General features: G+C 36.3%; 2 protein-coding genes and 3 long non-coding RNA genes across 5 annotated transcripts; all 5 read left to right on the top strand.

The window, feature by feature from the left end:
- The first annotated feature begins 14,777 nt into the window (after positions 1 to 14,777).
- Positions 14,778 to 15,238, top strand: LOC140036019 (uncharacterized). The gene is made up of 2 exons (XR_011839918.1): positions 14,778 to 15,030; positions 15,143 to 15,238. It is a non-coding gene; the product is annotated as an uncharacterized lncRNA (long non-coding RNA).
- A 330-nt stretch (positions 15,239 to 15,568) lies between these two features.
- Positions 15,569 to 16,516, top strand: LOC113724532 (uncharacterized). Its single transcript, XM_027247425.1, has one exon. The coding sequence runs from the start codon at positions 15,569 to 15,571 to the stop codon at positions 16,514 to 16,516; it is 948 nt and encodes a 315-aa protein (XP_027103226.1).
- A 37-nt stretch (positions 16,517 to 16,553) lies between these two features.
- On the top strand, positions 16,554 to 17,271 carry LOC113724531 (uncharacterized). The gene is made up of 2 exons (XM_027247424.1): positions 16,554 to 16,959; positions 17,057 to 17,271. The coding sequence occupies exons 1-2, from the start codon at positions 16,554 to 16,556 to the stop codon at positions 17,269 to 17,271; spliced, it is 621 nt and encodes a 206-aa protein (XP_027103225.1).
- Positions 17,272 to 17,399: 128 nt separating this feature from the next.
- LOC113723682 (uncharacterized) lies at positions 17,400 to 17,884 on the top strand. Its single transcript, XR_003457116.2, has 3 exons — positions 17,400 to 17,555; positions 17,658 to 17,754; positions 17,858 to 17,884. It is a non-coding gene; the product is annotated as an uncharacterized lncRNA (long non-coding RNA).
- A 3,352-nt stretch (positions 17,885 to 21,236) lies between these two features.
- On the top strand, positions 21,237 to 24,764 carry LOC140035397 (uncharacterized). The gene is made up of 4 exons (XR_011839566.1): positions 21,237 to 21,695; positions 22,569 to 22,771; positions 22,852 to 22,986; positions 24,543 to 24,764. It is a non-coding gene; the product is annotated as an uncharacterized lncRNA (long non-coding RNA).
- Positions 24,765 to 25,857: the final 1,093 nt, after the last annotated feature.

Below are 25,857 nucleotides of genomic sequence, written 5' to 3'. Positions count from 1 at the left end.
CATCGATCTTGACACTTTCCGATTGCAAAATGTGAGAAGGGTCTGGATGATACTTCTTAAGCATGGATACATGAAAAACATTATGGATCCGAGACAGACTCGGTGGCAATTCCAACTTATAAGCTACATTCCCTACACGTTGGATAATCTTATAAGATCCTACAAACCTTGGTTGTAACTTCTTTTCCTTCCCAAACATTAAACTAGCTTTCAGAGGCGTAATCTTGAGAAATACTAGATCTCCAACTTCAAATTCCAAGTCCTTTCTCCAATTATCTGCATAGCTCTTTTGACAACTTTGTGCGGTTTGAATTCTCTGACGCACTAGCTTTACTTTCTCACTAGTTTCCTCAATCCAGGGCACTGTAGTCGGGTTTAAAATCTTTCGCTCACCTATTTCGTCCCAACAAATCGGTAACCTAAACTTTCGACCATAAAATGCTTCATACGGAACCATTTGAATAGAAGAGTGGAAGCTATTGTTATAGGCAAACTCCACTAGTGTCAAAAATTTACTCATACTCTCCCCAAAATCCAAAACACAAGTTCTCAACATATCCTCAAGGGTTTGAATTGCCCGCTCAGACTGTCCATCGGTTTGGGGATGGTAAGTAGTACTGAAATTCAATTTAGTCCCCAACATCTCTTGCATCTTTTGCCGGAATCTCGAAACGAATTTTAGATCTCTATCGGATACAATACTTACCGGTATTCCATGCAACCTGCTAATTTCATCCATGTACAGCTTAACTAACTTCTCCAATGGGTATTTCATATTAATCGGCAGAAAATGAGCCGATTTGGTCAATCTATCCACTATTACCCAAATAGCATTATGGCCTTTTTGTATCCTCGATAATCCCGATACAAATCCATAGTGAGGTTCCCCCATTTCCACTCAGGTATTTCCAAAGGTTGCAAAAGTCCTGATGGTTTCTGATGTTCGGTTTTAACCTGTTGACAAATTAAACAAGTTTGGACAAATTGGACAATTTTCCTTTTCATGTTCTCCCACCAGTACAAACTCTTCAAGTCTTGGTACATTTTATTTCCTCCAGGGTGTACCGTAAACCTTGATCGGTGTTCCAAGATTTCATTCTTAAGCCTTTCATCCTTTGGCACTACTATCCGATTCTGAAATTTCAAAATACCATTTGATTCCAAGTTAAAATCCAACTTCTCTCCCTTTTTGACATTTTTCACCCACTTTTGCACTTCAGACTCCTTTTCCTGAGACTCTTTAATACGTCCCATCAAAATAGAATTTATTACAATGTTTTCAAGGATTAATTTCCTCGACTCCAATCGAGAATTTCAATAACTAATTTTTTCCAACAAGTGTAATTCCTTAATCATTAATCTGACCACTTGTACTTAACGACTCAAAACATCGGCCACTATATTGGCTTTCCCTGGATGATACTTTATCGTGCAATCATAATTTTCTAAAAATTTCATCTATCTACGTTGCCTCAAATTTAACTCCTTCTGAGAAAATAAATACTTAATACTTTTGTGGTCAGTGAAAATCTCGAATATCACTCCGTACAAGTAATATCTCCATTTCTTTAAAGCAAATACCACAGCCGCTAACTCCAAGTCATGAGTCGGGTAATTTCCTTCATGTGGTTTCAGTTTTCTATAGGCATATGCTATCACTTTGTCATTTTGCATTAAAACACATCCTAATCCCTCCTTGGAAGCATCTGTGTAGACCACAAAGCTATCTTTTCCATTCGATAGAGCTAATACAGGCACTTTTGTCAAACGTTTTTTTAACTCTTGAAAACTTTTTTCACATTTAGGATTTCATATAAACTTTCCACTTTTCTTGGTCAACTCGGTCATGGGTCCAGGAATTTTAGAAAAATCTTGAATAAATCTCCGATAATACCCTGCTAATCCGATAAAGTTTCGAACCTCAGTAGGATTTTCCGGTTATTTCCACGTTGAAATAGCTTCAACTTTGGCCGAGTCTACTTTAATCACATCCTTAGAAATTATGTGCCCCAAAGATGTCACTTCCTTTAACCAAAATTCACACTTGCTAAATTTAGCATACAATTAGTGCTTCCTCAAAGTTTGCAAAATAATTCTCAAGTGCTTCTCATGATCCCCCACATTCTTTGAATACACCAAAACATCATCAATAATGACTACCACAAATTGGTCCAGATAAGGTTTAAAAACCTTATGCATTAAATCCATGAAAGCAGCAGGTGCATTGGTCAGTCCGAATGACATTACTGCAAACTCAAAGTGTCCATATCTCGAGTTAAAAGCAGTCTTGCGTATATCCTCCTCCAAAATCCTCAATTGATAATAACCCTGTCTCAAATCCAACTTGGAGAATACTACCGCCCCTTACAATTGGTCAAACAATTCATCAATGTGGGGGTAATGGGTGCTTATTTTTAATAGTGACCTCATTCAAGCCTCGATAGTCTATGCACAATGTTAAACTCCCATCTTTCTTCTTAACAAACAAGACTGGGGCTCCCCAAGGTGAATCACTTTCTTTTATAAAACCCCGTTCCAACAAGTCCTGCAATTGCAACTTCAACTCCTTTAGTTCGGCTGGAGCCATTGTATATGGCGTTTTAGAGATAGGTACTACTCCCGGATTCACATCAATCTTAAAGGTTATCTCTCTTTCCGGGGGTAAGGATTTTAACTCTTCAGGAAAAACATCTATATACTCTTTCACTATTGGCATGTCCTCCAGTTTCACCTTATCACTAGGAGTGTTGATTAAAATGGGCAAATATCCCTGACCTCCTTTACTTAACATTTTCCTAACTCGGATTCCTGAGATAAGTGCAGATGAAGCTAATCTGCCTTTTACATCCAATTTCAAGATTGCCTTTCCCGGAATACACAATTTCACTATTTTTGTCTTGCAGTTCATTTGAGCATTATAACGGACCAACCAATCCATTCCTAAAATTACACCATACCCCTTAATTGCTAATCCTATCAGGTCGGCCAGTAACTACCATTCTCCAACCCCTATTTCACAATCTTTGTACACCAGTTTAGCAATTAGATTTTGATTTCCAGTAGGCGTTTTAACTTCTAAATCATAAGATAATTTAATTGGTTTCAAGTCTATTCCACTCATAAAATTAGGGTTTACAAAAGAATGAGTCGCCCCTGGATCAATCAAAATCTTAGCTAAACGGTGGAAGACAAGAATTGTACCTTCAACCACCTCAGTTGCATCAGGTATCTGCTGATGATCCAGCGCATAAACCCTAGCCGGCACCTTAGGTCGACTTCCTCCCGCACTGGTTTGTTTAGAGGTTGACTTCTCGGATCTTTGGGGGTTACCTCCCACTTTCAGTTTACTTGGACAAGTCGCGAGTTGATGCTCGATACTACCATAAACCAAGCACTTCCCAGACTTTCTCCAACAATCATTTTCAGAATAGTTGGATTTACTACAGTACCCACAAGTGACTTGAAGGGTCACGGCCGAACCACTAGAAGGCGTTACCCTAGCCTGAACTAGTCCACTATGTCCTCCTCTGGATAAAGCTCCCCTAGAAGATCCAGTAGTCCTTATTCCTCCCATTTCGCTTCCAACTTTAGAAGGTTATGAACTCTTACTAGTCTGTCCAGAAATACGACTAGAAAAGTTCCCTTTCTATTGTGAAAGTCTTTAACTTGTATTCTTGCACTTTCTACCCGTTGCGCTTTCTCTAAAGCTTCAATAAAGGTAGAGATTTGGGCTGCAGCCAAACCCTCTTGGATTTCTACATAAAGTCCCTGCACAAACCGCCTTATTCTCTTCCATTCATTGACTACTAGCTCAGGAGTATATTTAAAAAGTTTAGTAAATTTCCCTTCATACTCTGCCACACTAAGGGCTCCTTGTTTCAATTTGATAAATTCATCCTCTCTCTTTTCTTGAATCAAGGGTGACAGAAACTTTTCATTAAATTCCCTCGTGAAGTTCTCCCAGGTCCAAGGGGTTTGAACTCTCTCCCATTTCCCTTTTATCATATCTCACCAAGCACTAGCTACTCCCTCAAATTGAAAAGCAACAAAATTCATTCGTCTGTCCTCAGTGTAGTCTAAAGTGGTGAATATGTTAGTCATCCTCTCTAACCAATTCTCCGCTATTTCAGGATCAGGTTCTCCAAGAAACTTAGGCGGGTTGAACTTTTAGAACTTCTCTAAGGCTCTATCCTCACCCCTATCCTGTCTCCCATTTTGGTTAAGCGGTCCTTGCCTTTCAGTTAGGCGTTCTAGGATATCAGTCATCCTATTAATGGCAGTAACCACTTGATTACCCTCAATATTTTACTGGCCTTGGGTCGGTCCAGTTGCTGATCCCTGGTCATCCTTTTGAGGTTGGGTCTGTCTAGTCCCTCGCCCACGACCTCGATCACAGTCTCGACCATCTTTTAGTTCTTCCATAACCTAAGCGTGCCTAATGCAAGAAATAAATCAATTATGCGATGCAAAGTAAAAAGCAGGAATCAATCAAGAAAATATTGAAAATAACAATAATTTATATTCATTAGCATGTCAAGTTCATACAATTAGCAAGTCATGGAGTAGTCACAAAAATATAGCACACAGGTACCACAAGAGTACTTTTAGTCACAGAAGACTAAAGTAAAAGCAAATGCCTCAAAAGTATGCCACATAGTCATGCAAAAATACAATGGCCTCAGCACTTAGCATCATCCTTGCTAATCCTAACTGTACTAGTCAAAAGTCAAAATGTCAAGTATCAATCACTAGGGTCTAGTCCACAGCAGGACTACCGGGTGGAATCTCCTCCTCAGGATCCTCCTCCTCAGAGCTCTGGACTACCTCCATCGCCTCATCCACTAACCTAGTAGCATCAGTCAAGATGTCGGAAGCCCGACTACGGATCTCCTCTCTCAACCTTGTAAGTCGAGCCCTAGTACTCTGGAATTCCTCACGAACCACTACAGATGTGGCCACCTCGCCCTCTAGGACCTCCTCAAGCTCCACAATCCTCTCTCCCTGAGCGCTAACCATATGTTTAAGCTCATCCACCTCTGCCTATAAATCCCGATTAAGATCCACTAACTGACGATGCTCGTCGTCCAAAGCAAGTACGAGGTGGTTCGGGTAGGCGAAGGTCAACCTACACGAACATCGGGGATATCTGTCAGATGGGAAATAATGTACTTGAACTCCTCCACCTAGAGCTCAGTAGAAGATAGGTCTAAGAGACACTACATGACCATTCGCATGGCCATTCCCATTAGATGCGGGAGTCCCATTTCCGTTTTTCATCCCTGCAAAATAATCACACCTTTCGGGTTAGAAATTAAATCGCTATCTAATTCGGATGTCGTTTATGCATGTCTAACCCAATCACTAGTATGCCCCAAATACCTCTTAAGGTATAACTTAATTATCCGGTCTTAGGTCTTAAGGATAGAGTATCTAATATGTCTCCCATATAGATCTCTAACCTAGCACTCTGATACCAACTGTGGCGCCCCCACTTCTCTCTAAGACGAACCAGAGGGTATCCGTGGGACGCCTGCCCAGCTCTCGCCAGGACTCAAACAATTTTCATTCAAACTTAATGCAATACTAGACATCACCACTAAATAAAACAAGTTAAATAATGTGGAAGTTTTCAACTTAACGAATTATAATAATTATCCGAACCTTACATCGAATATCCAAATGATACTTCAATGCCTAAAATATACAACATCCAGATACATCAAATATCTAAATCATACATTAGATTCCCAAAAATACAACCAGTAAAAGGTCTAACCCAAATTACATTAGAAACCCTAAGCCAAGTGTACATCAAAAGGGGTTTCCCCAAGTCCATTCCATGTCCAGTCCTGTTAAGGAAAACAAATCTACAGGGTGAGCAAAACGATCGTGAGGCCAAGAATACACATGCAAGCACATAGTCCAAGTAACAAATCCAAATAACAGGTCAATTGATAAAGTACAAGTAATTGATAATTCCAATAAAATGTAAACAGAAACAATTCAAGGATATGGTAGCTCTCAGGAGCTAAGTTCCACTTGCTTTCCCAGGGTCATTTGTATACTTTCCTGTGATGACACTCCGTCAACCGGGTTGGTATTTCCAATCCGTAGATCACCACTTACTTCCATCCGTCCACCGTACATACCCCCACCGGGCCCGAACGTCATTTATAAGGCGATACTTCAACGAGTATGCCAAGTAAGATCTCTCTAATAGATCAAACTTATCATGTAATTCTCATGGCTCGCCAAGGTTCTCGATCAAACCCATGCCGGCTCGAGTCCAAGGTTTGCCTATGAGTTTGGGCGTCCCCCAGTTAACATTTATAAGTCGAGGAGATTCACTCCAGCGACGTATGCAGCCATAGCATACCATTACATTTCATTCAATACATTTCAATCATTCATTTCATTCAATGCATTTCAATTCTTAAATATCATTTCTAATGAGAACGAGTGTGGTAAAGTACACACTCGGTTCCATTTTCAAAATCTCAAATCATTAATAGCAGCTAAGCATGTAACAAGTTTACATACACTTGGCACTCATCAAGTCAATCAAGGAGAAATATTGCTTGAAATTCAAGCGTCCACCGTAGGATCCTCTTGAAGGTCCTCGTGCGAGTTTGAGCAATTAATAGTGAACAATTACTTATAAATCCCAATTATTGAGAAAGATTGCACTCTTGTACAATCCTAAGAAATTTCACTAAAATGAGCCTAAATTACTCGCGAATTAAGGCTCAAAAGTGGGGTTTTAAGCTACAAGAGGAGAATTCGAAATCAAGTCATAGCGAAGGAATAAGGAGAATTCGAAAAACTCCATTTCCTTAAGATTCGGAAATTTTAGTTTTAATACAAGATCTTTGAAAAATCGTATCTCACTCTTTACAAGTCCAAAATTGGAAAACTTGGTACCGTTGGAAACCTCTTAAAAAGTACTAAAAATTCTTAGAAGACAATTTTCCATGATTCCAAACGGAAGGTATTCAAAAATTAGCTCAAAGTTGCTGTTTTGGGGCATTGAAGGCAAATTTAGGTTGATTTTTGGCCAACTTTGAAAATTCGGCAAAATTCACTTGATCCGAACTAACCTCTGAAATTTGGAAATGTATTAGAGTTGCAATCCAAGTTTAAAAGAAAATAAACGGAACAAGAATTGAAGTTTTGAGCACCAAGATATGATAGGTCAAAGTTACCTAAATTTCCTTGTTAAACAAGGGTTTTCCAAAATCAAGTCATGAACTTTAGAAGTTTAGTTGAGCAATGAAACGGACTTGGAATGTCACCAAAATTAGCAGTATAATACTAACATATAAGGGCCACTCCTTTGCCAAATTTCATGGAAAAATATGTACGGAAATCGGTTAACGAGACCGTTGAAATCACAAGAAATTATAAGGCTAAACTGCCTTTGAACTTCTGTTTTGTTGTTTCCAAATATTTGGTCAAGGAACATCTCAAATATGGTCCATCCCAGTAGGTAACGTCTAAAATATGTCCAAGGTACATTCGATAGGTGATTTACACTAAGAAGCTTCGGATAACAAATCCCAAATCATTGTTAGTTTCAAATCTGTCCAAATGCATGGTTTTCCTTCACAAGACCAGATTCGAATTTTGATCATAAATCATTCAATTCAACCCAGAATTGAGCATGTTTGGTGGCGTTAGAAAATAGACTCATAAAAATACATTTTCTTAGAAGAAACCATTTTCAAAATCTGTCCATAACTAGCTCGTTCGTGAGCATCAAATTACAGCTCATGTGCTGCCTTCCAGGAAGCAACGAAACAGGACAGCGATTTTCAAACGAATGGTTTGGCTTGTTCAAGTGGAACCAGGACAAGCATTTTATACCAACGGAAAGCTACGAATGTTTAGTTTCCAGTGTCACAAACGGCACTCGATTCCAACATCGGAGCAATGAGTTATAGCCAAAACAAGATGACTACCTGGGCAGTGATGGGAACAAATTCCAGATTTCTAAGCTTTCGAAATTCCAACATTTGGGTGACCAAATCAAGTTATTTTTCAATGAAACTTTTTACACACTCAATATAACATGTAAAAAACATAAACAAGCCATTAGAATCTCAAAATATTGCACCAAAGTGCTCGAACAAAGCAGGGGCAAAATGGTCACTTTTGGTTATTGCACCAACTTGAGTTTCTATCAACAACCCAATATTAATCCACTAGTTTAGGCACTAAATAAACATTATTACCAGTAAAACACCACAAATCAGTCCATATATCCAAGGTGGGAGTTTATAGAGTCCACACAACAATATTTCAACATATCTAAGCTACCCATATGCATGCATGCTCTTAAATGTGCATTACTACTTCCATAAAACAAGGATTGAAGGTTAGATCGTTACCTATTTCACTTGGTGTGCTAGAACAGAATTTTCGGTCCTCTCCTTGGCCAAGAAAATTGTGAAAAGCTCCCCCTTTTTGTAGTTTAATATGATCTTCAAGTAATAAGCTAAGTGTGGGTAAATTTTGAAGTGAATTGGAGGAAGTTTGATAGAGGAATTTGAAGAAGAAAGTTGAAGCTTGGAGTGTTCTTTTCTCTTTGTGTTGCTCGGCTGATGAGAGAGGGAAGAGAGGGCAAAAAAATCTGATGGACTAGCTCCTTAGAGGTAACTTAAAGGTTAAGTATTTGGTGCACCAAAGTCAACCGCAAATAGTGCGTGTACGCCCGCATTTTGTGTTCGATTCCTCTTAAGTTTGTTGCACTAGTGCACTAAACCTCTAATACACTTACATTCATATTAATATTATTCACTCTTAATTGCCTCAAAATAAGGGTCCCTCAATTAAATCGCGCGTGTGGAAACGCGTATTTCCAATTTGTGCGCAATAAAGCGAAATCTCTAAGAAATTCTTATAACGATAGTATCACTAACTAATAATTAAGCACTTAATCATAAAAATACCTATTTTGAGACTAATGTACAAGTCTCCAATTTTCCAAGTTTATTGTATTCTCGATTCGATTATTTACTCTAATCGCGTATTCACTATTTTCACTTAACGAGCCTTCAGAAATTAAATTTTGAAACGAGTCACTTTAAAAATGTAACTAATCCATAGATCCCTCTAATTAGGTCTAAAAAGGTTAGAAAATAATAATCGGAGCAATTGGTCAAATAAATAATTAAATGAGTTAGAATTAAGGGTTTAAAATAGATAAATTTTGTGAGTCTTTACACCTGCTCTGGTGATGTAGACAAATTCTACACCTATTGTGATTCTCATCGACTTATCCAGTTCCTTTTCACTTACTTGATGACTATGACACAACACGCACATCTATTCTTAATAGGAAGCCGCTACCTTCCCTTGATGCTGCTCTCATGGATCTAATTCCTGAGGAAACTTGCCGCAATACCACAACTCTATGTACTGTTGATATGCTCCTTGCTGCTTCCCGGCAGCCTAATCCAACATATCGACAATCTCCTCCAACCTATCGACCACCTGTATCTGCTTTTTCAGGAACCAAATCCACCATTGAATGCAGGTACTATCACAAACTTGGTCATGACATTTCAGAATGTAACAAGTTTCAACGAAAAAGGGGAGGGCCAAGACAGCAAACATGGAACTCTTCTCCTGCAGCTCCTACCACTATTACCGGTCCTATGACTGAATCTACTAGTTCCACATCTTCTGTGCTTATAAATACTACTGCCCTTTCTGCTATTGATTTGGAGGCCATAATTTCCCAAGTTTTTGCTCGCACTGCTCGGCCTTCTACAAGTGCATTTTCTGCCACACCAGTTACATTTTCATGGCTTATTGATTTTGGCTGCTATAATCATATGACTTTTAACTTCGATATTTTTTGTTTTAAATCCTTACCTTCCCAACCAACCTCCATTTCTACAGTTGATGGTTCTATTATGCTGGTCACACACACTGATACTATTTCATCTAATAATATTTATCTTTTTGATATATATTTTGTCCCTCAACTATCCCTAAACCTTCTGTCTGTTGGTCAATTATATGATCTTGACCTTCACTTATTCTTCTCTCATACTGGTTGCCTTATTCAGGATCCACTGACGAAAACAATAGTTAGGACCGGCTGTAAGATTGGACGACTATTTGAACTGACATCCCTTCATTTTCCATCTCGCGTCTTTGCTGCTCCTACCATGTTTATTTGGCATTCTAGATTAGGTCATCCTTCTCATGCAAAATTGAAGTCATTAATTTTTGATGGAAAATTAGGGATTGTTAAATCTGAGTCTTTCGATTGTATGCCATGTCAATTAGCAGAACAACTTGTTTTACCTTTTAATAAAAGTGATTCTTATACCTTAGCACCTGTTGATCTTGTTCATTCTGATGTTTAGGGTCTAGCTCCAATCCCTTTCATTATTTTTATTGATGATTTTTCCCGTTATACGTGGATATATTTGTTAAAATCCTGTTCTAAACTGCTTTCCACTTTTTGTGAATTTAATGTCATGATCCAAACCCAATTTTCTAAAACAATTAAGTTGTTTCGATCCGATAATGCCCGTGACTATACCTTTAGTGATTTTGAAACTATATTCAACACTCAAGATGCCTTACCCTATTTATCTTGTCCGAGCACTTCACAACAGAATGGTAGAATGGAACGAAAGCATCGTCACATCTTGGATACCGTTCGATCTTTACTCATTTTTGCTTTGTTACCTAAACCATTTTGGGGGGAAGCTGCGCTTACTGCCGTCTATAACATCAGTTGATTGTCGTCTTCTGTTCTTCAAAACAAATCACCCTATGAAACATTATTTGATATTGTCCCTGATTACTAAAGTTTTTGATTGTGCTTGTTTTGTTCTTCTTCAATTGCATAAGCGATCCAAGTTAGAGCCTCGTGCTCTGTTGTTTTCTTGGCTGTGGGATAGCTCATAAGGGTTATATATATCATGATCCCATTTCTCATAGGTTACATATTTCCCGAAATGTCATTTTTTGGGAACATAAATTCTTCACTGAGATACCTAAAACTCATTTACCTTCCTTCTCTCTACCTTCTTATCTTACCAATCCCTTAGCTGATCTCTTTCCAAAAAATTCTTTTCCAGATTCTGAACAGTCACTTAAGCCTCTTGACGAATTGTCTTTACCAGAGGATTTGTTAACTCTTGACTGTTCTGCTCATGATCCATCTACTCTTGACTCCCCTCGTTATCCCTCTCGAATAAGAACTCAACCAACCTATCTTCATGACTATCAATGTTTTTCTGGTTTATTTGCTCTACATGAACCAACATCTTTTCGTGAAGCTTCTTCTCATCCACTGTGACAAAAAGCTATGCAAGAAAAGCTTGATGCTTTGCTCAAAACACATACTTGGGATCTAGTTGATTTACCTCTAGGCAAAACTCCAATTGATTGCAAATGGATTTATAAAGTTAAGACACATTCTGATGGTTCCATTGAGCGTTATAAAGCTCGCCTTGTGGCTAAAGGTTACACTCAGGAATATGGTGTTGATTATGAAGATACCTTTGCTCCAGTTGCTCGTCTTATTACTGTTCACACTCTTATTGCTATTGCTGCTACTCGTCACCAGTCTCTCTTCTAAATGGATGTGAACAATGCATTTCTCATTGGTGATCTTAATGAAGGTGTGCTCTATATGGACTTAAGCAGGCACCTCGAGCTTGGTTTGCCAAGCTCAGTTCTACACTTCATAGTTTTGGTTTCATCTCTAGTTCTCATGATTCTGCTCTCTTTCTTCGATGCACTGCTGCTGGCACTATCTTACTTCTTCTTTTATGTAGATGATAGGATCGTTACAGGTGATGATTTGGATATTATCCAACAACTTAAGCAATCCCTTCACCTTAGGTTTGAAATGAAGAATCTCGGCTCTCTTAACTATTTTTTGGGTCTTGAAGTCTCCTCGGACTCTAGTGGCTACTATCTATCTCAAGTTAAATATGCTTCAGATCTCTTGGCTTCAACTGGGGTCACAGATAGTAAGACTACTTCAACTCCGATTGAGCCAAACACACATCTCACTCCTCGTGATGGCACTCTATTGGATAATCCTATGCGATATCGACAATTAGTTGGTGGTCTTGTCTATCTGACTGTTACCCAGCCTGATATTGCTTATGCCATACATATTGTTAGTTAGTTCATGAGGGCTCCTCATTTAGTTCATTATGTAGCTATCCTCTGAATTCTTCGCTATGTCAAGGGTACTCTTTTTCATGGTCTTCATTTCTCAGCACATTTTCCTCTTCAACTTCGTGCCTACTCTGATGCTGATTGGGTTGGTGACCCCACCGATCAACGTTCAACTACTGGCTTTTGTTTTTTCCTCGGTGATTCTTTAATCTCTTGGTATAGTAAGAAATAGGTGGTCACTGCTCACTCCAATTCTGAGGCTGAATATTGCGCCTTGGCTAATACATCTCAAGAATTAGTTTGGCTTCACTGGCTACTTGAAGACATGGGTGTTACTCACTCTTCACCTGTTCGTATCTATTGTGATAATCATAGTGCTATTCAGATAGCACATAATGATGTGTTTCATGAACGCACCAAACATATTGACATTGATTGTCATTTTGTGCGTCACCATCTCCATCATGGTGCTTTGAGTCTCTTCCATGTTTCCTCATTGGACCAGATTGCGGATATTCATACCAAATCGCTATCTTTTGATCGTTTTCATCATCTTAAGAACAAGCTTAAGTTGGTTTCCTTGCAACCATCTTAAGTTTGAGGGAAGGTGATAAAGTAAACATGTCAACATGACATATAATTTTCTTGTATCAATTATATGATTCTCTTGTATCAATTACGTCTAGTTAGGATCAATTATAGATCTTTCCTTAGGTAAAAGTTAGTCTAGATTCAAAGTATTTTAGTGTATATACCTATATATAGGGACATCTTATTGTATTATGATCAAGAGAAATATATCACAATTTTTCCATTCTAGTTTTCTAACACAATCATTTAAATTCATGAACAAGATTCATGCTCATTTGATTACTTATCGAGCCAAAAAGTTTGTTTGAACTCAGCTTGTATAAAATTTTGAACGAATCGTTATCGAATATGAATGAGGCTAAACGAATCAAGCAATTGTCTAAATTCGATTTGTATAAAATTTTGAATGAACCATTATCGAATATAAACAAAACTGAACGAGTAGAACAAACGAACAGTTCAACTCGTATAACAGCATTACCTAATCCCTCCCTACCGCGAAACCTAGCAACCATATTTGAACTCTGGTCTGTTAGGCGGGACATCAAGTCCCTAACCAACACCCTCAACCATGTCAGGCATATTAATAAATGTTATATACATAGAGTGATACTCTGGCGATTCTTTTTCCAATATGGAAAATTTACAATACAGAAACTAACTTAATGGTGCACCACATAAGGTTTGACACGTATTTCGAACTGTTTGAGTCCTCTCTGTTGAATTTTGATCACAATTAAGTGATTGACATTAGTTCATTTGCTCACATCAATGTTCTCAAACCCGGACCGGACTAGCCGGGTCGACCGGTTCGACCGTGACCCGGACATGTGTCCGGTCCGGTCTATAGCTTATGTTGACTTTTATAAGAAACCGGTCAAAATCGTAAAAAACTGTTCACATCTTCAAAATCGGGTCGGACCGTGAACCGCGGTTCTCCAATTTTTGAGTCAAAATTGACAAAAACTTCAATTTTGACCGAACCCTAATCTTCATTCTTCACTTCGCTAGTTCGCTTCAGTCTTCCTCTTCGCACTTCACTTCGCCGCTTCGGTCTTCCTGGTTCCTCTCTCTACAATTGCTGAAATTGCCTTGCCTGCCATCTCTATTTCCTTCTCCCCTTAATGGCTTAACTCTAATCCCTTCTCCAAAGTGTGGTGTGGATCACTTTTGGGGAAACGGCGTAGATGACCACTGGTTGGCGGTGCTCGTTGTCGACTGTGGGCTTAAAATGAGGCTGAGCAGGGTGATTGAGGTGGTGCAGCTGCGGTGCAACTGGTGGTTTCTTGATTTTGTGGGAGTCTTTGCTTACTTTAGGTGGAGCTAGACGTGGGCCCTGTAGTTCTCTTCTCGGAGACAGCCTGCCGCCGGTGGAAAAATCCTGTGGATCCATGGTGATGGAAGATTTATCGAGCGATCGATTGGAGTAATTTGTAGAGGGAACTAGGAAGAAAGAAAAGACAACAGAGAGAAGCCAAATGGTAAAAAGTGTATGGACTTTGAAAGTGCTATGAATGTGCTAATTTCTGCTTCTATGTTTTGATGTTACTAAGTCCAAACTCCAAACTCCAATCTTGATCCATAGCAATAAGCAAAAAGGAAGCACCGAAGCCTGAAGTTTTTCCGCCTGCTGCTGCGATTCTAAGCCAAAAAAAATTGTGGAATTCAAGCTTATCTACTAATAGTGGAAGTCCAAACTTGTTCACACTTCACACCATCTTCATCAGCTTTTCTCGCAACCCTATCTCAGGTATTTTACTTCATACGCCTGCTGCGCTTCTATCTTCTTTTTTCAATACGAATTGGTTTACGGTACTGATATTCGGTAATGAAATTTGCATGCGAAACATGATTCTAATAATAGTCTAATAGTCTTAAGCTTCATTTATTTGGGAACTGAAACTGTCACCAACGAAGGCCAGAAAGCCAGATCAAAATCACATGAAATACATACTGATGCTTGACAAAGTTAACCCTGACCCCTGGAAGCTTCGAAAACCCAGGCCAGATTGTGTCATTAGGCGTGCGAAAAATTTTGAATATCTGCAAAACAAAACGACAATGATCTTTAAGGCCACAGAGAAGAAAATTAGCTTGAAATCCATACAAAAATCTACAGTAACATGACAGATGAAAGTTATTTGATGTCTTTAAATCTCTGTGCTATTATTTAAAAGTATATTTGATGTCTTTAAATCTCTGTGCAAAACCCAGTTATCGTGAAGATACTTAACACCCTCAAGAAATGCACAAGGCTTAGGGAATTAACTTCACTCGTGCTAAACGGTTGTTTCATTGTCTCCATTAACCCCAAATACGAATAGCCTTAGTAATTTGTTTCAGTTTGTGTATATTAATTATTTGTTAAGACTAGTTATTTTTAAATATCTCATTTTAGGATGGAGGCTGGTAGCGGTAGTAACTCACAATGTTCACCGGGGGGAGCATTCACTAGTGAGGGATCTGCAAGTCAGCCCCAAGGTCATAGGCAAAAGATAGATATAGCATGGGGATATGTTTCTGAGGGCAGAAATGCACAAGGAAGAAAAACCATGACATGCACTTATTGTTTTAAAGTGTTTCATGGGGGTGGCATCCACCGAATGAAGCAACACTTAGCAGGAGTAACGGACAGTGTTACTTCATGTCCAAATGTTGATCCAGCAGTGAGGTTTGCAATATTAACATGTTTGCAAGAGAATGATAAAAAATCTAAAGAAAAAAGAGGAGATTTGGGGTTGAAAGTCCTTTTGATCAACCAGTGCACGAATTTGTCGGTGATGAAGTGCAAGAGGTTCCACCTCCTCAAATAAGGGAAATTTCAATGAATGAGGCTGGTACATCATTAGGTAAAGGAAAGAGAAAAACCACTGCCCCTACAGGTATTCGTGCTTTCTTTAAGGGTGGACGTGATAGTGCTCAACCTACTATCAAAGCTTGTTTGCAAAGTAAGGATAAATGGCAAAATACTGATATGGCCATTGCTCTTTGGTTCTATGATGCATGTATTCCCATTAATGCTGTTAATTCTCCATTTTTTCAAAAAGCTATCGATCAAATTGCATCAATGGGTCATGGTTATAAAGCTCCATCTTATCATTCTTTGCAAGTCACTTTGTTGCGAGATGCTAAGAAAGATGTGCAGTTAGTTGTTGATTCATTTCGAAATACTTGGGCTGAAACTGGATGCACTATAATGGGTGATGGATGGAAAGATAGTAGACAAAGACCATTGATTAATTTTCTGGTTTATTGTCCTAAGGGTATATCTTTTATCAAGTCTATAGATGAATCGGACATTGTGACAAATGCAGAAAATTTGTGCAATCTGTTTGTTGAAATTGTTGAAATGGTTGGTTCAAAAAATGTGGTGCATTTAGTCACTGATAATGCTAGCAATTATAAGGCTGCTGGAACTTTATTAAATGAAAGATATCCAACTATTTGCTGGTCTCCATGTGCTGCCCATTATATCAATTTGATTTTGAAGGATATTGGTGAAATGGGTACTGTTAAATCTCTAGTGGCTCTTGCTGCTACAATAACTGTTTTTGTGTATAATCATAAATATGTTCTAAATTGGCTGAGAAAAACTAATAGGTGGAGGGAGATTATTCATCCGGGGGAGACTCGATTTGCCACCACTTTTATTGCACTAAAGAGCTTACATGATCACAAAGACAACTTACAAGCTTTAGTCACTAGCGGAGATTACAAAAAAGTTCTTGAAAATGAACAAAGGAAAAGAGGTCAAACAAATTGTTTTGGATGATAGATTTTGGAATAATTGTTTGATTACGATGAGAATAATGGGTCCTATTATTTGGTTGTTGAGAGTTCGTGACACTGATGAAAGGCCTTCTTTGGGGTATGTGTATGAAGGTATGTTTAGAGCAATTACTGGAATCAAGAAGCTGTTCAGGAGTAGTGAAAGACTATATAAGCCTAACATTGATATCATCAATGACCGATGGGATAGGATGTTGAGGAAAAATTTGCATGCTACGGCATATTTTTTAAATCCCGCTTTTCAATATGACACTGCCACATTCTCTACACATCTACAAATTACAAATGGTTTGTTGGATTACATAGAATCAAAGGTGGATTGGTGTAGTGTGAAAAATTTAACAAGAGAAATTGGAATGTATCGAGAGCGGGAGGGAAGTTTTGGCAGAAAACTTGCTATTCTTACTAGCAAGAAAGATAGACCAGGTAATTTATATTTTTCTAGCATTTGAATCTCTCTAATATATATATATATATCTAATTTATAAATATTTTGTTTATATTTAAATTTTGAATATGACAGAGAATTGGTGGAAGCTCTTTGGTTGTGATGCTCCCAACTTACAAAAACTTGCAATTCGGGTTTTGAGTCAAACAGCTTCTTCTTCAGGATGTGAGCGTAATTGGAGTGTTTTTGAACGTATTCATACTAAGAAAAGGAATAGGTTGGAGCATCAAAGGCTCAATGATCTTGTATATGTGCATTACAATTTGCGTTTGCAGTATAGGTATATGTAAATGGTTTATTTTTATAAATGACATTTCATTCTTTTTAAGAAAATATTTTAGTACTAACTAAGTGTATATGTTGTGTGTGTGTGTATATATATATATATATAGATGTTGTAGGCATAATCAGCAAAAGAGATCGTATGATCCCGTTGATTATGAGTCAATTGATAAAACAGAATTTTGGGTGGTTGAAGAAGAACAAGAAGGGGAGCTTGATTATGAGGAGTTAGAGGAAGAGCTTGAAGAACTTCCAATTCATGGTCAATGTTCAAATTCTGAACAACTTGAAGGTTAGTTTGACATAAATCATTAGTTTGATGCAAAAATAAAGCTAGTATGATATGATATTCAATTGTTGAATATGTATATAATTAAATATGTTGATTTTTTAGATAATGAAGATGAAGCAGAAGATGTTGATTTAGAAACATTTCAGCGTCGAAACTTTTTTAATGATGAAGATGATGATTGGCATTAAATGTTCAAATGGTAATTTGTATAGAATTATTTGTACTCTTTTATTTTTATTTTTAAGATTTGTATCAGTTGGTGTGATGAAACTAATATGATTTTATACTTTATCACTTGTCAGTGATTCATATAATGGTTTTGGATGATGATGACGACTTATCAAGATGGCTTTTTTAAAAGCTTTGTTGTCCCAAAATGACAAAGAAGATTATAGAAGCCTCGGAAATTGGACTTGTTTGGACTTTTTGATTGTTTTTTAGACTTGTATTGTTTTTTGTTAATTCTAATATTTAGACAATTGAACATGTAAGTTGGATAACTATGTTAATTGTGTGTGTTAATTGTTGGATATTGCTTTTATAGTTTTATGTTAATTGTAGTTTAGCATTTATATCTTATTCTGTGCATAGGTGTGTGTGTGTGTGTGTGTTTCCTGATATAGGAAACTTGCATTTACATTCAACTCTAATTCTGCTGTTCGTGGAGAGTCATGTAGATAGTACACTAACAGGAGATGCAAATTAGGATATATATATATATATATATATATATTATTTATTTATTTATTTATTGAACCGGGGTTGAACCGGTCCGACCGGTTGAACCTCGACCCTTTCACTTCACCGGTTTGCTTGACGGTCCGGGTTTTAAAACATTGGCTCACATATACATGTGATGTGATGTGTTGGGTATTTCATCCGAACACTAAAAGTACAATAAAGTATAACAATTATTTGTCGTCCTCATCCTTCTTCTTTTGCTACTTTATTGAATGAAAACATTGGGAGGGGTTCACCAAATCCTCCAGTAAAATATGCTCTGTAATATTCTCAGCTGTGACATATAACATTAGGATAAGTTATTACAAGAACATTTTCTTATTGTCCAATGTTGAATATGATTTCAGATCTCTAAAACAAATATTAAATCATCGTAATCTCTACACTATAACACTGCTAAAGCAAGTTTTACTTAAATTTCTTAATTCTAATGAGTCCAAGATTTGGCACAAGGTCACATATGAATCTGAAAAGCTCATATGACTTCTATTAAGTTAAGGTTTGTAGGTTTAATTAAAGAGATAATTTCAGAAACCTCTCTTGATGTTTTTAACAATTTCATTTAGCTCCCTCGAGATTTTAAAAATTACACATACCTCCCTTATCATTTAAAATGACAATACTACCCTTAAATATTTTGATGAAATTCCCTTGTTTGGTATGTTGATACTTAGAATGGCTTTTAAAATTATTTTTTTAAATTCTTTTCCTTCTCATTCCTTTTTTTTATATTTTTTGTCAATAAAACTATAGAACTACCATTATTATCTCTAGTTTTTATTGTAACCAAATATCAAACTAGTGATTTTTTTGATAAATTAACTTTATATGCAATCCAATGGTTTTGCTAATCTTTGTTTTTCTATTTTTGGTATTAAAATTAACAATAAATCAAAAGAAAATATCCAAAACCACTATTGAATTGTGATAATCGCACTGCTCAAAAAATTCATAAACTTTAAATGAATTTTTTCAACATTTTTTCTATCTTATAAGTTTAAATCCATAATAAAATACCACCAAAAGTATTCTATCATAGTAATAAAATTATTATTATAGTTGTTTATCAAATAGTAGGTGTGGAGATGAAAATTTTGGTACCTTTTCTTATAATTATACTAGATAATCTTATAATTGTATAGAAAAGTAAATTAAAACTCATTACACAGGGCATTTTTGGACATTCATTTAAAAATTTGACCAAGTCGATATTATTTTAAGGTTTTGTTTCTAAAACTGTCAAATCAAGGGAGGTAGGTATAATTTTCCAAACCTTAGAAGAGTTCAGTGAAATTGTCATAAACCACAGGGGAGGTTTCTGAAATTATCCCTTAATTAAATATCCTGAGGATTAACGGTATAAACTATACAACGATTCCAGCAGAAATTGTGATTAAATTAGAAGCGCCTCTCTAACATGACAATAAAATACAAAGGCGGCTAACTTAAGTGAACTTATTTCTATGGGATTTATTAATATTTTCGATAATAGCATTTACCGTCACACATCAATAAAATTATCAAGAACTCAATTATGGGCATGGTCATTGGCTTGAAGTAACTTTAATATCTAAGAATATCCAATGTTAATTAGGTTGGTCCATAGGATGAAGAAAGCAATTGAAATCCCCATACAATATGATCAATTGACCTGGAGTTTTGGTTTTAGGTTTAAAGTTTAAAGAGTACAATATCTAATCTATGGATAACAGTGTTCACAAGGTGTTTAGGTACAATATGGCAAGGGGCAATAGTTGATTTAGATTGGAGTTTTGGTCAATATTCACAAACCATGATGGAGGAGAAAACCAATTTTGGTTGACTCTATATAATTCATCCAACAAAATTGGATCAAATTTACTGCTGAAATTATCTTACTATGCTGAGGAATAATTTAAAAAGTTTAACTATTGAACATGCGTTGCGTGTTCGTCAACTCGTATAAAAAAATATTTAGATTGTAGTGTAGAAATATGAAGGATCAAATACTCAAAAATCTCCTAATGTTTTATTTGATTTGCACTTTTCTCCTTAACGTTATTTTTGTCGAACTTTTTCCTCCTCTGTTAAGCTACACTAGTTTTGACTATTGAAAAGTATCCATTTTTCTCCATTTGATATTGAAAAATATTTAAAGCTCCAATTTTGCCCCTATGTCCAATTTTCCCCCCTTCCTCTCATTGCCCAAGCTTCTTTATTACCATTTTTGCTGCTACAATCACTACAACAAAAATGACCTTTCCTGACATGCCTATAAGGACACTTTCTAGTTTGTGTCATTATAGTAATCCTATCATGACACTTATTATCAACTCAATAATATATACTATATATTTTTTATTTTATCTAATATAAAAATAATAATGTGCCTTTAGACTATCTATCATGACACTTGAGAAAATGTGAGATGTACAAAAAAAAAGACACAAAATGACAGTGTTTGATTTTGTCGGAAGATTCATTTGCCAAAACACTTAGTGAAATACTCCAAAGTTTCATTTTGGCGGCCAAAAGACTTAGTGAAAATTTTCTTCTTCTCATCTCTCTCACCTCTCCTCAAACAAGCTATCTCAGCCAAAAGAAAGTTATTGGAATCCAAGCACCTTGAAAACCATCTTCATCTATCTAACTTCAACTGTTGTCCCTCGGCTAATATTGAAAACCATCTGGTTCTTTGCGCAATTGGATTGATTATAAACAAACAGACAAAGACAAGCAGCCATCACTACAAGAAAATTGGTCTTTAGTGACATCACTGTTACTAGCACTATTTATTGACGACTTTCTCTAGTCGTAACTGATATTTGTTTAGTGACGACTTATTGTTGTCATTATAACTTTTAATATATTAGTAATAACATATTGTTGTCACTAAATTGTCTTCAATTTTTTACAATTTCTTGCAATATATATATTTTTGTCAGATGCTACAATACATTATTAATAGCATTGGATTGTTTATAATGAAACTATTTGAGTGCCATATAATTTGAACATCATTATTTTCAATAATAAGATGTATCCTATTTTTCCAATTATGAGAAATTTGTATAAAATTTTAGCACCTATAAGAACTACTAGAAATGTAATATCACTCATATGAAATTAATAGATTTTGCCACCTATGAATTATGATCCAAATCTAGTTAAAATTCAAGGCAAAAAAAGTGGCGGACTCTTGTCTAATTGTCTTTTACTGTGTAGAAGCAAAACAAAGCTTTTCTAAGTGTTGAACTCTCCCACAAATCATCTCTACCTCACTTTCACTCAGATGCCCACTCTCACCTCTACCTCCACCTCACTACTGCAATCTCAATCTCTCCGACGATTGAAGACCAGTGAAGTACCATGGCTCTCTGGCATGAAGACCAAGTAATTCTCCAAGTGTTTGCGGCAAAGGTTAGTTCTTTCCCTCTCCTCTTTCTCTCTAAAATAATTTGCAAATATTTTGGCCCTAAGGTTTTTTTTTCTGAAAATTTCTACTTGCATTCTTGTCGAATCTGCATTTAGGGTGTAATTTTATGGCTATTTACATGATTAATCTTTTCATCCCTAGAAATTTTATTGCCCTAATTTTTAACTTAGGGGAAAAATTGTTAAAAATTTTTGCCTTGTCATCATGAATCCCCTAGATTAATTGCATCATCTGCCTCTTGGCCCACTTGGGAAGGACTTGCTACTTCCCAACCATTTTTTGCACAAAACCCAGCTACGGCTGGACTTGGCAGGGGGAGAGTTGAACAAAAATTGACCAACGGTTGGAAAATTTTGGTTGTTGCCGTTGGTAGTGTAAAATGTTGACCATACTTTCTGCTTCTTTCCCTCATTAGACAAACCTACCCAACAAACTTAGAAAACATTAAATTACATGTGTTTTGCCACTAGATTTTGGGGTTGATTTAGTTTATCCAGCAAGCTAATTGGAGCTTTTGTATGGGTAGGCAGAATTGGAACAGATGGGATGTTATGTGCTTGATCTGACCCTATTTTTTTCCCTCAAATTCAATCTGATTGAGTAGGCTGAGTATGTATCATATGGAGGGGTTGTTCATGACTTGAAATCTCCTTTGGCTATTCTTTTTCAGACTTGGGAGTTGATGTTGTGTAGTTTGAGATGTATAATTTTAGGACTAGCTTAAAATTATAATGACACTTACAACTTATAATTCAGACTTTGGAGCTTTCCTTTGCATCTTCTGTGATGGGACATAATCTATCTTGTTTTTTAATGAATTGTTGTTATTCATACCTGACATGGTTGGAAAATTCAAGAAAAATGCTGAACAAGCTGAAAAGCGCTCAGCTGAGTTGGAAATTTAAGTCCAAACTCAATAGCAACTTATGCAAAGGCTGGAGAACTGACAAGCTGAAATGCAAAACCAACAAATTGAAATGCAAGACCTTCTTAAGGCTTTGAAAATTGAATTGCAGTCTAGGAAGTAGGGCAATGAGAGTATATCTGGCAATGATAAACGGTAAACTATCTTTCTCATACAAGCATTTGATTTAGCCTCGCTTTTGTCTTTACTAAAATTTGGGGAAACTATTTTTGCAGGCTTTGTATCAAGAAACTTTAGCAATGAATGCCTCTCCAAACAATTTTACCTTAAAGAAAGGAAACGGAGACCCTGCACAGGAACAAAAGCACGGCTTCTTTTGAGCATTAATGCAGAACTTCCCTCCTTTGGAGGTAAAAACTTTAAGACATTCCTTTTAGTATAGTTCAAATTTTTTGCGAAAGCAACGGATGCAATGCACATTTTGCTGTCAATGATTGCAATTTGATGTACTGAAAAGTTATTAGGTAATATATGGTTTCACCATAAATACGAAAACAACCTAGTATAGGTTTTGTATTGAGTGATCTCTCTTATGTTTCCATTTTATACATTCCCTGATTCACGGGGAAGCTAAGAAAAGATAAAACAAACTCCTGATTCATGTGCAAAACATTAACACCAAAAAGAAACTAAATTCTTGATCTACTAGGTAATTACATTAAGTATTTAAAAGGCCCTGGTCAAGGATAGGATAGCAATACATCATTAAATTTTCCAGTCTGTGTACCGGAAGGGCTGCTTTAAGTCTTCTCTAAAGGTAAATCTTGGCTCGTGATTTTTCTTGAAACTGAAAAATATGTGTTTTAATTTTGTGGGTTTTTGGTATAAGCTGATCAAAGAACGGTCTTTAGTCTTTGTGAGGAAGATTAAGGATGTTGCATGGCCTTTTCTGGATTTTAAGGATGGAAGTTGAGTACTAAAATGAGTTGATTTTGTACTCTGTTTTATGAATTAAAGAGCTTGCTTCTACTTTGCAGCTGCATTTTTGGTAGTAATCATGTCGGTGGTTAGTGGTTGTATAGTAAATTGAGGACTAGTGGTCAGTTTTGTTTGATTCAATTAGGCCTACAAATGATGTTCATTAGTGCTTTCCATGTATTTGTTGTGAAAGTGTTGTGAAAATTGTAAATGTTCCAAGAACCATTTCTTGTTCTATTCTTTCTTTTTTTGGTTTTCTTTTTTTGGGGGGGGGGGGAGGGTGGGGGAGAGGAGGGTCAGGGGGCATGAGATTGGGTTTATTGGACTTTGTGGTTGGTATAAGAGGATGAGTGGTGTGATTATGGTTGTTGGCAAGTATGAGGTGGTAATTAATAGATGAAATTAAAGCTTCCAGGTGGGAAACATTATGATATTTTCTCTAGCTAATATTTAAGAAGTAAATGCAACTAAAGCTTCATGATCAGCTACTACTGCACATTTATGTATTGGCTTTATGGGCATTGAGTTGCTAATACTTATTCTGAAAGCTTTTAACTTTACGCATTTATCTATCCTGTAATTGCCGATATGAAATGCATGTAACTAGTTTTGTTAGCAGTTGACTTTATGTTACTGAGTGGATACAAGGTTTAGTTTGTCATTGATAGCAGATTGATCTTAAGTGTGAGTGGGTTGCAAAATTTCCCCCTGGAAGTGATTATTTCGTGGAATACAAAAAATTTGAACAAATTTAAATCCTTAGAATGGTTCCTAACTTTGAATCAAACAAAATGACATGGCTCGTGGCCTAAACCATAGTGGAAAAAGGGTTCATGTCTTTACATTGTGGCTCTTAGGTCTCATCATGAATGGCTTCGTCTCTGGAATCATGGCAATTTAATTTGATCTTTAGCAAATATATTGTGGCTTTTCTGGGAAGCTCTTGTTAGTATGATGATCTAATGATCCCCACAAACTTTGTGCACAGGTGGGGACTTTGTGGTTATGACTGAAGGCTCTCATTTCATTAGAAAGTTTGGAAGCTACTATTAGTTCTTTTAACTTGTTAGGGATGAGAATCTTTTAGTTTTTGCATAAGAGAGTATTTCAAGTTTGTGTACATGAGAATCTTTTAGTACTTGCTATGTTTGTACTTGTTACCGATTTTTAGTTCAACAAATTATATTTGAGCATTGACTTTTTCTTTTAATTACTATATGCATTCTACTTTTTGGGATAATTTTACAAGTTATTTGGGTTTCTGATTGATGGAATGTACAGCAAGAAGAATTACTTGTAGGTTGCTTCCATATAAAAAAAAACAAAAACAAAAAAAAACTCCTGGCAATTAAAAGTGGCAGCATAGCTCAGCTTCTAAAGCAATATCTAATGACACATGGGAATGTCGTCCAAAGCAATGTAAATTGACTAGGTTAAGTGTCCTTAAAAGCCATATATTAAGACAACTCAAGATGCCTTCATAGAATTTGATATCCTATTGATATACTATACCTATCTTGACACTTTCGATTATCACGAGAAGAGATTTTTGTTGGCAGACGGGATACTATAACAGCATAGTTTTCTTAACACATTTCAATGCTACGAGGCTATCCACACATTGGAAGGGACGACACTCATCCTAGGTGTGAGGAAAGATAAAGTGTTAGGTTAGATTATCTATACTGACACTTTTTAATGCTGGTAAAGGTCATTTTTGTTGTAGTGAATTTGCCTTTTTTCTTAAGAAAATGAAGAACTAAGTTCCCAAAATATATATTCCTTTTTTATTTGGTATTAAAAGGTTAAAATATTTCATTTCTATAAAACAAAGCCATTAAATTCAATAAATTAGACAACTTGTCAGAATGTAAGGTAAATTCCTCAAATTATGAACATCAATAAGAGGAGGGGAGCTGCAAATATGGTAAAATATTTCCATTATCACGTCATGGACATTTGAAAATCTCAAGAGGGAATATTTTATTGTTAAAATTATATGTTTTTTTGTTACTATTTTATGAGTTCCATTTTCACATAAAATGATATTATTTTATAGTTTACAACACTTTCAAGGATATGTAGTTTCTTTCAAGAGGTTGGATCCCAATTTTAAGGACATTATCCTAAAATTTAAAAAAAAAATTGAATCTCCATTTTGGGTATTATTTTGATTAATAACTAATTAAGGATAATAATATCTTTTTACCATATAGTTAGTGTAGAGGAGAAGTATAACAAAAATAATGACAGGAGGAAAGTGAAAATCGCATTAAGTGGACTAATGCATTTAATCCAAATGT

The sequence above is a fragment of the Coffea arabica genome, chromosome 2c, assembly GCF_036785885.1.
Source record: "Coffea arabica cultivar ET-39 chromosome 2c, Coffea Arabica ET-39 HiFi, whole genome shotgun sequence".
Taxonomy (NCBI): Eukaryota; Viridiplantae; Streptophyta; class Magnoliopsida; order Gentianales; family Rubiaceae; genus Coffea; species Coffea arabica.
The sequence above is the reverse complement of the archived record's forward strand: the minus strand, read 5'-3'. Positions and strand labels throughout refer to the sequence as shown.

Bases quoted from the DNA above. Each gene is read 5' to 3' on its own strand.
- LOC113724532 (XM_027247425.1), top strand. From the start codon at position 15,569: ATGAATGAGGCTGGTACATCATTAGGTAAAGGAAAGAGAAAAACCACT.
- LOC113724531 (XM_027247424.1), top strand. From the start codon at position 16,554: ATGGGTCCTATTATTTGGTTGTTGAGAGTTCGTGACACTGATGAAAGG. The intron at 16,960-17,056 runs GTAATTTATATT...TGAATATGACAG, and splicing joins TAGCAAGAAAGATAGACCAG to AGAATTGGTGGAAGCTCTTT.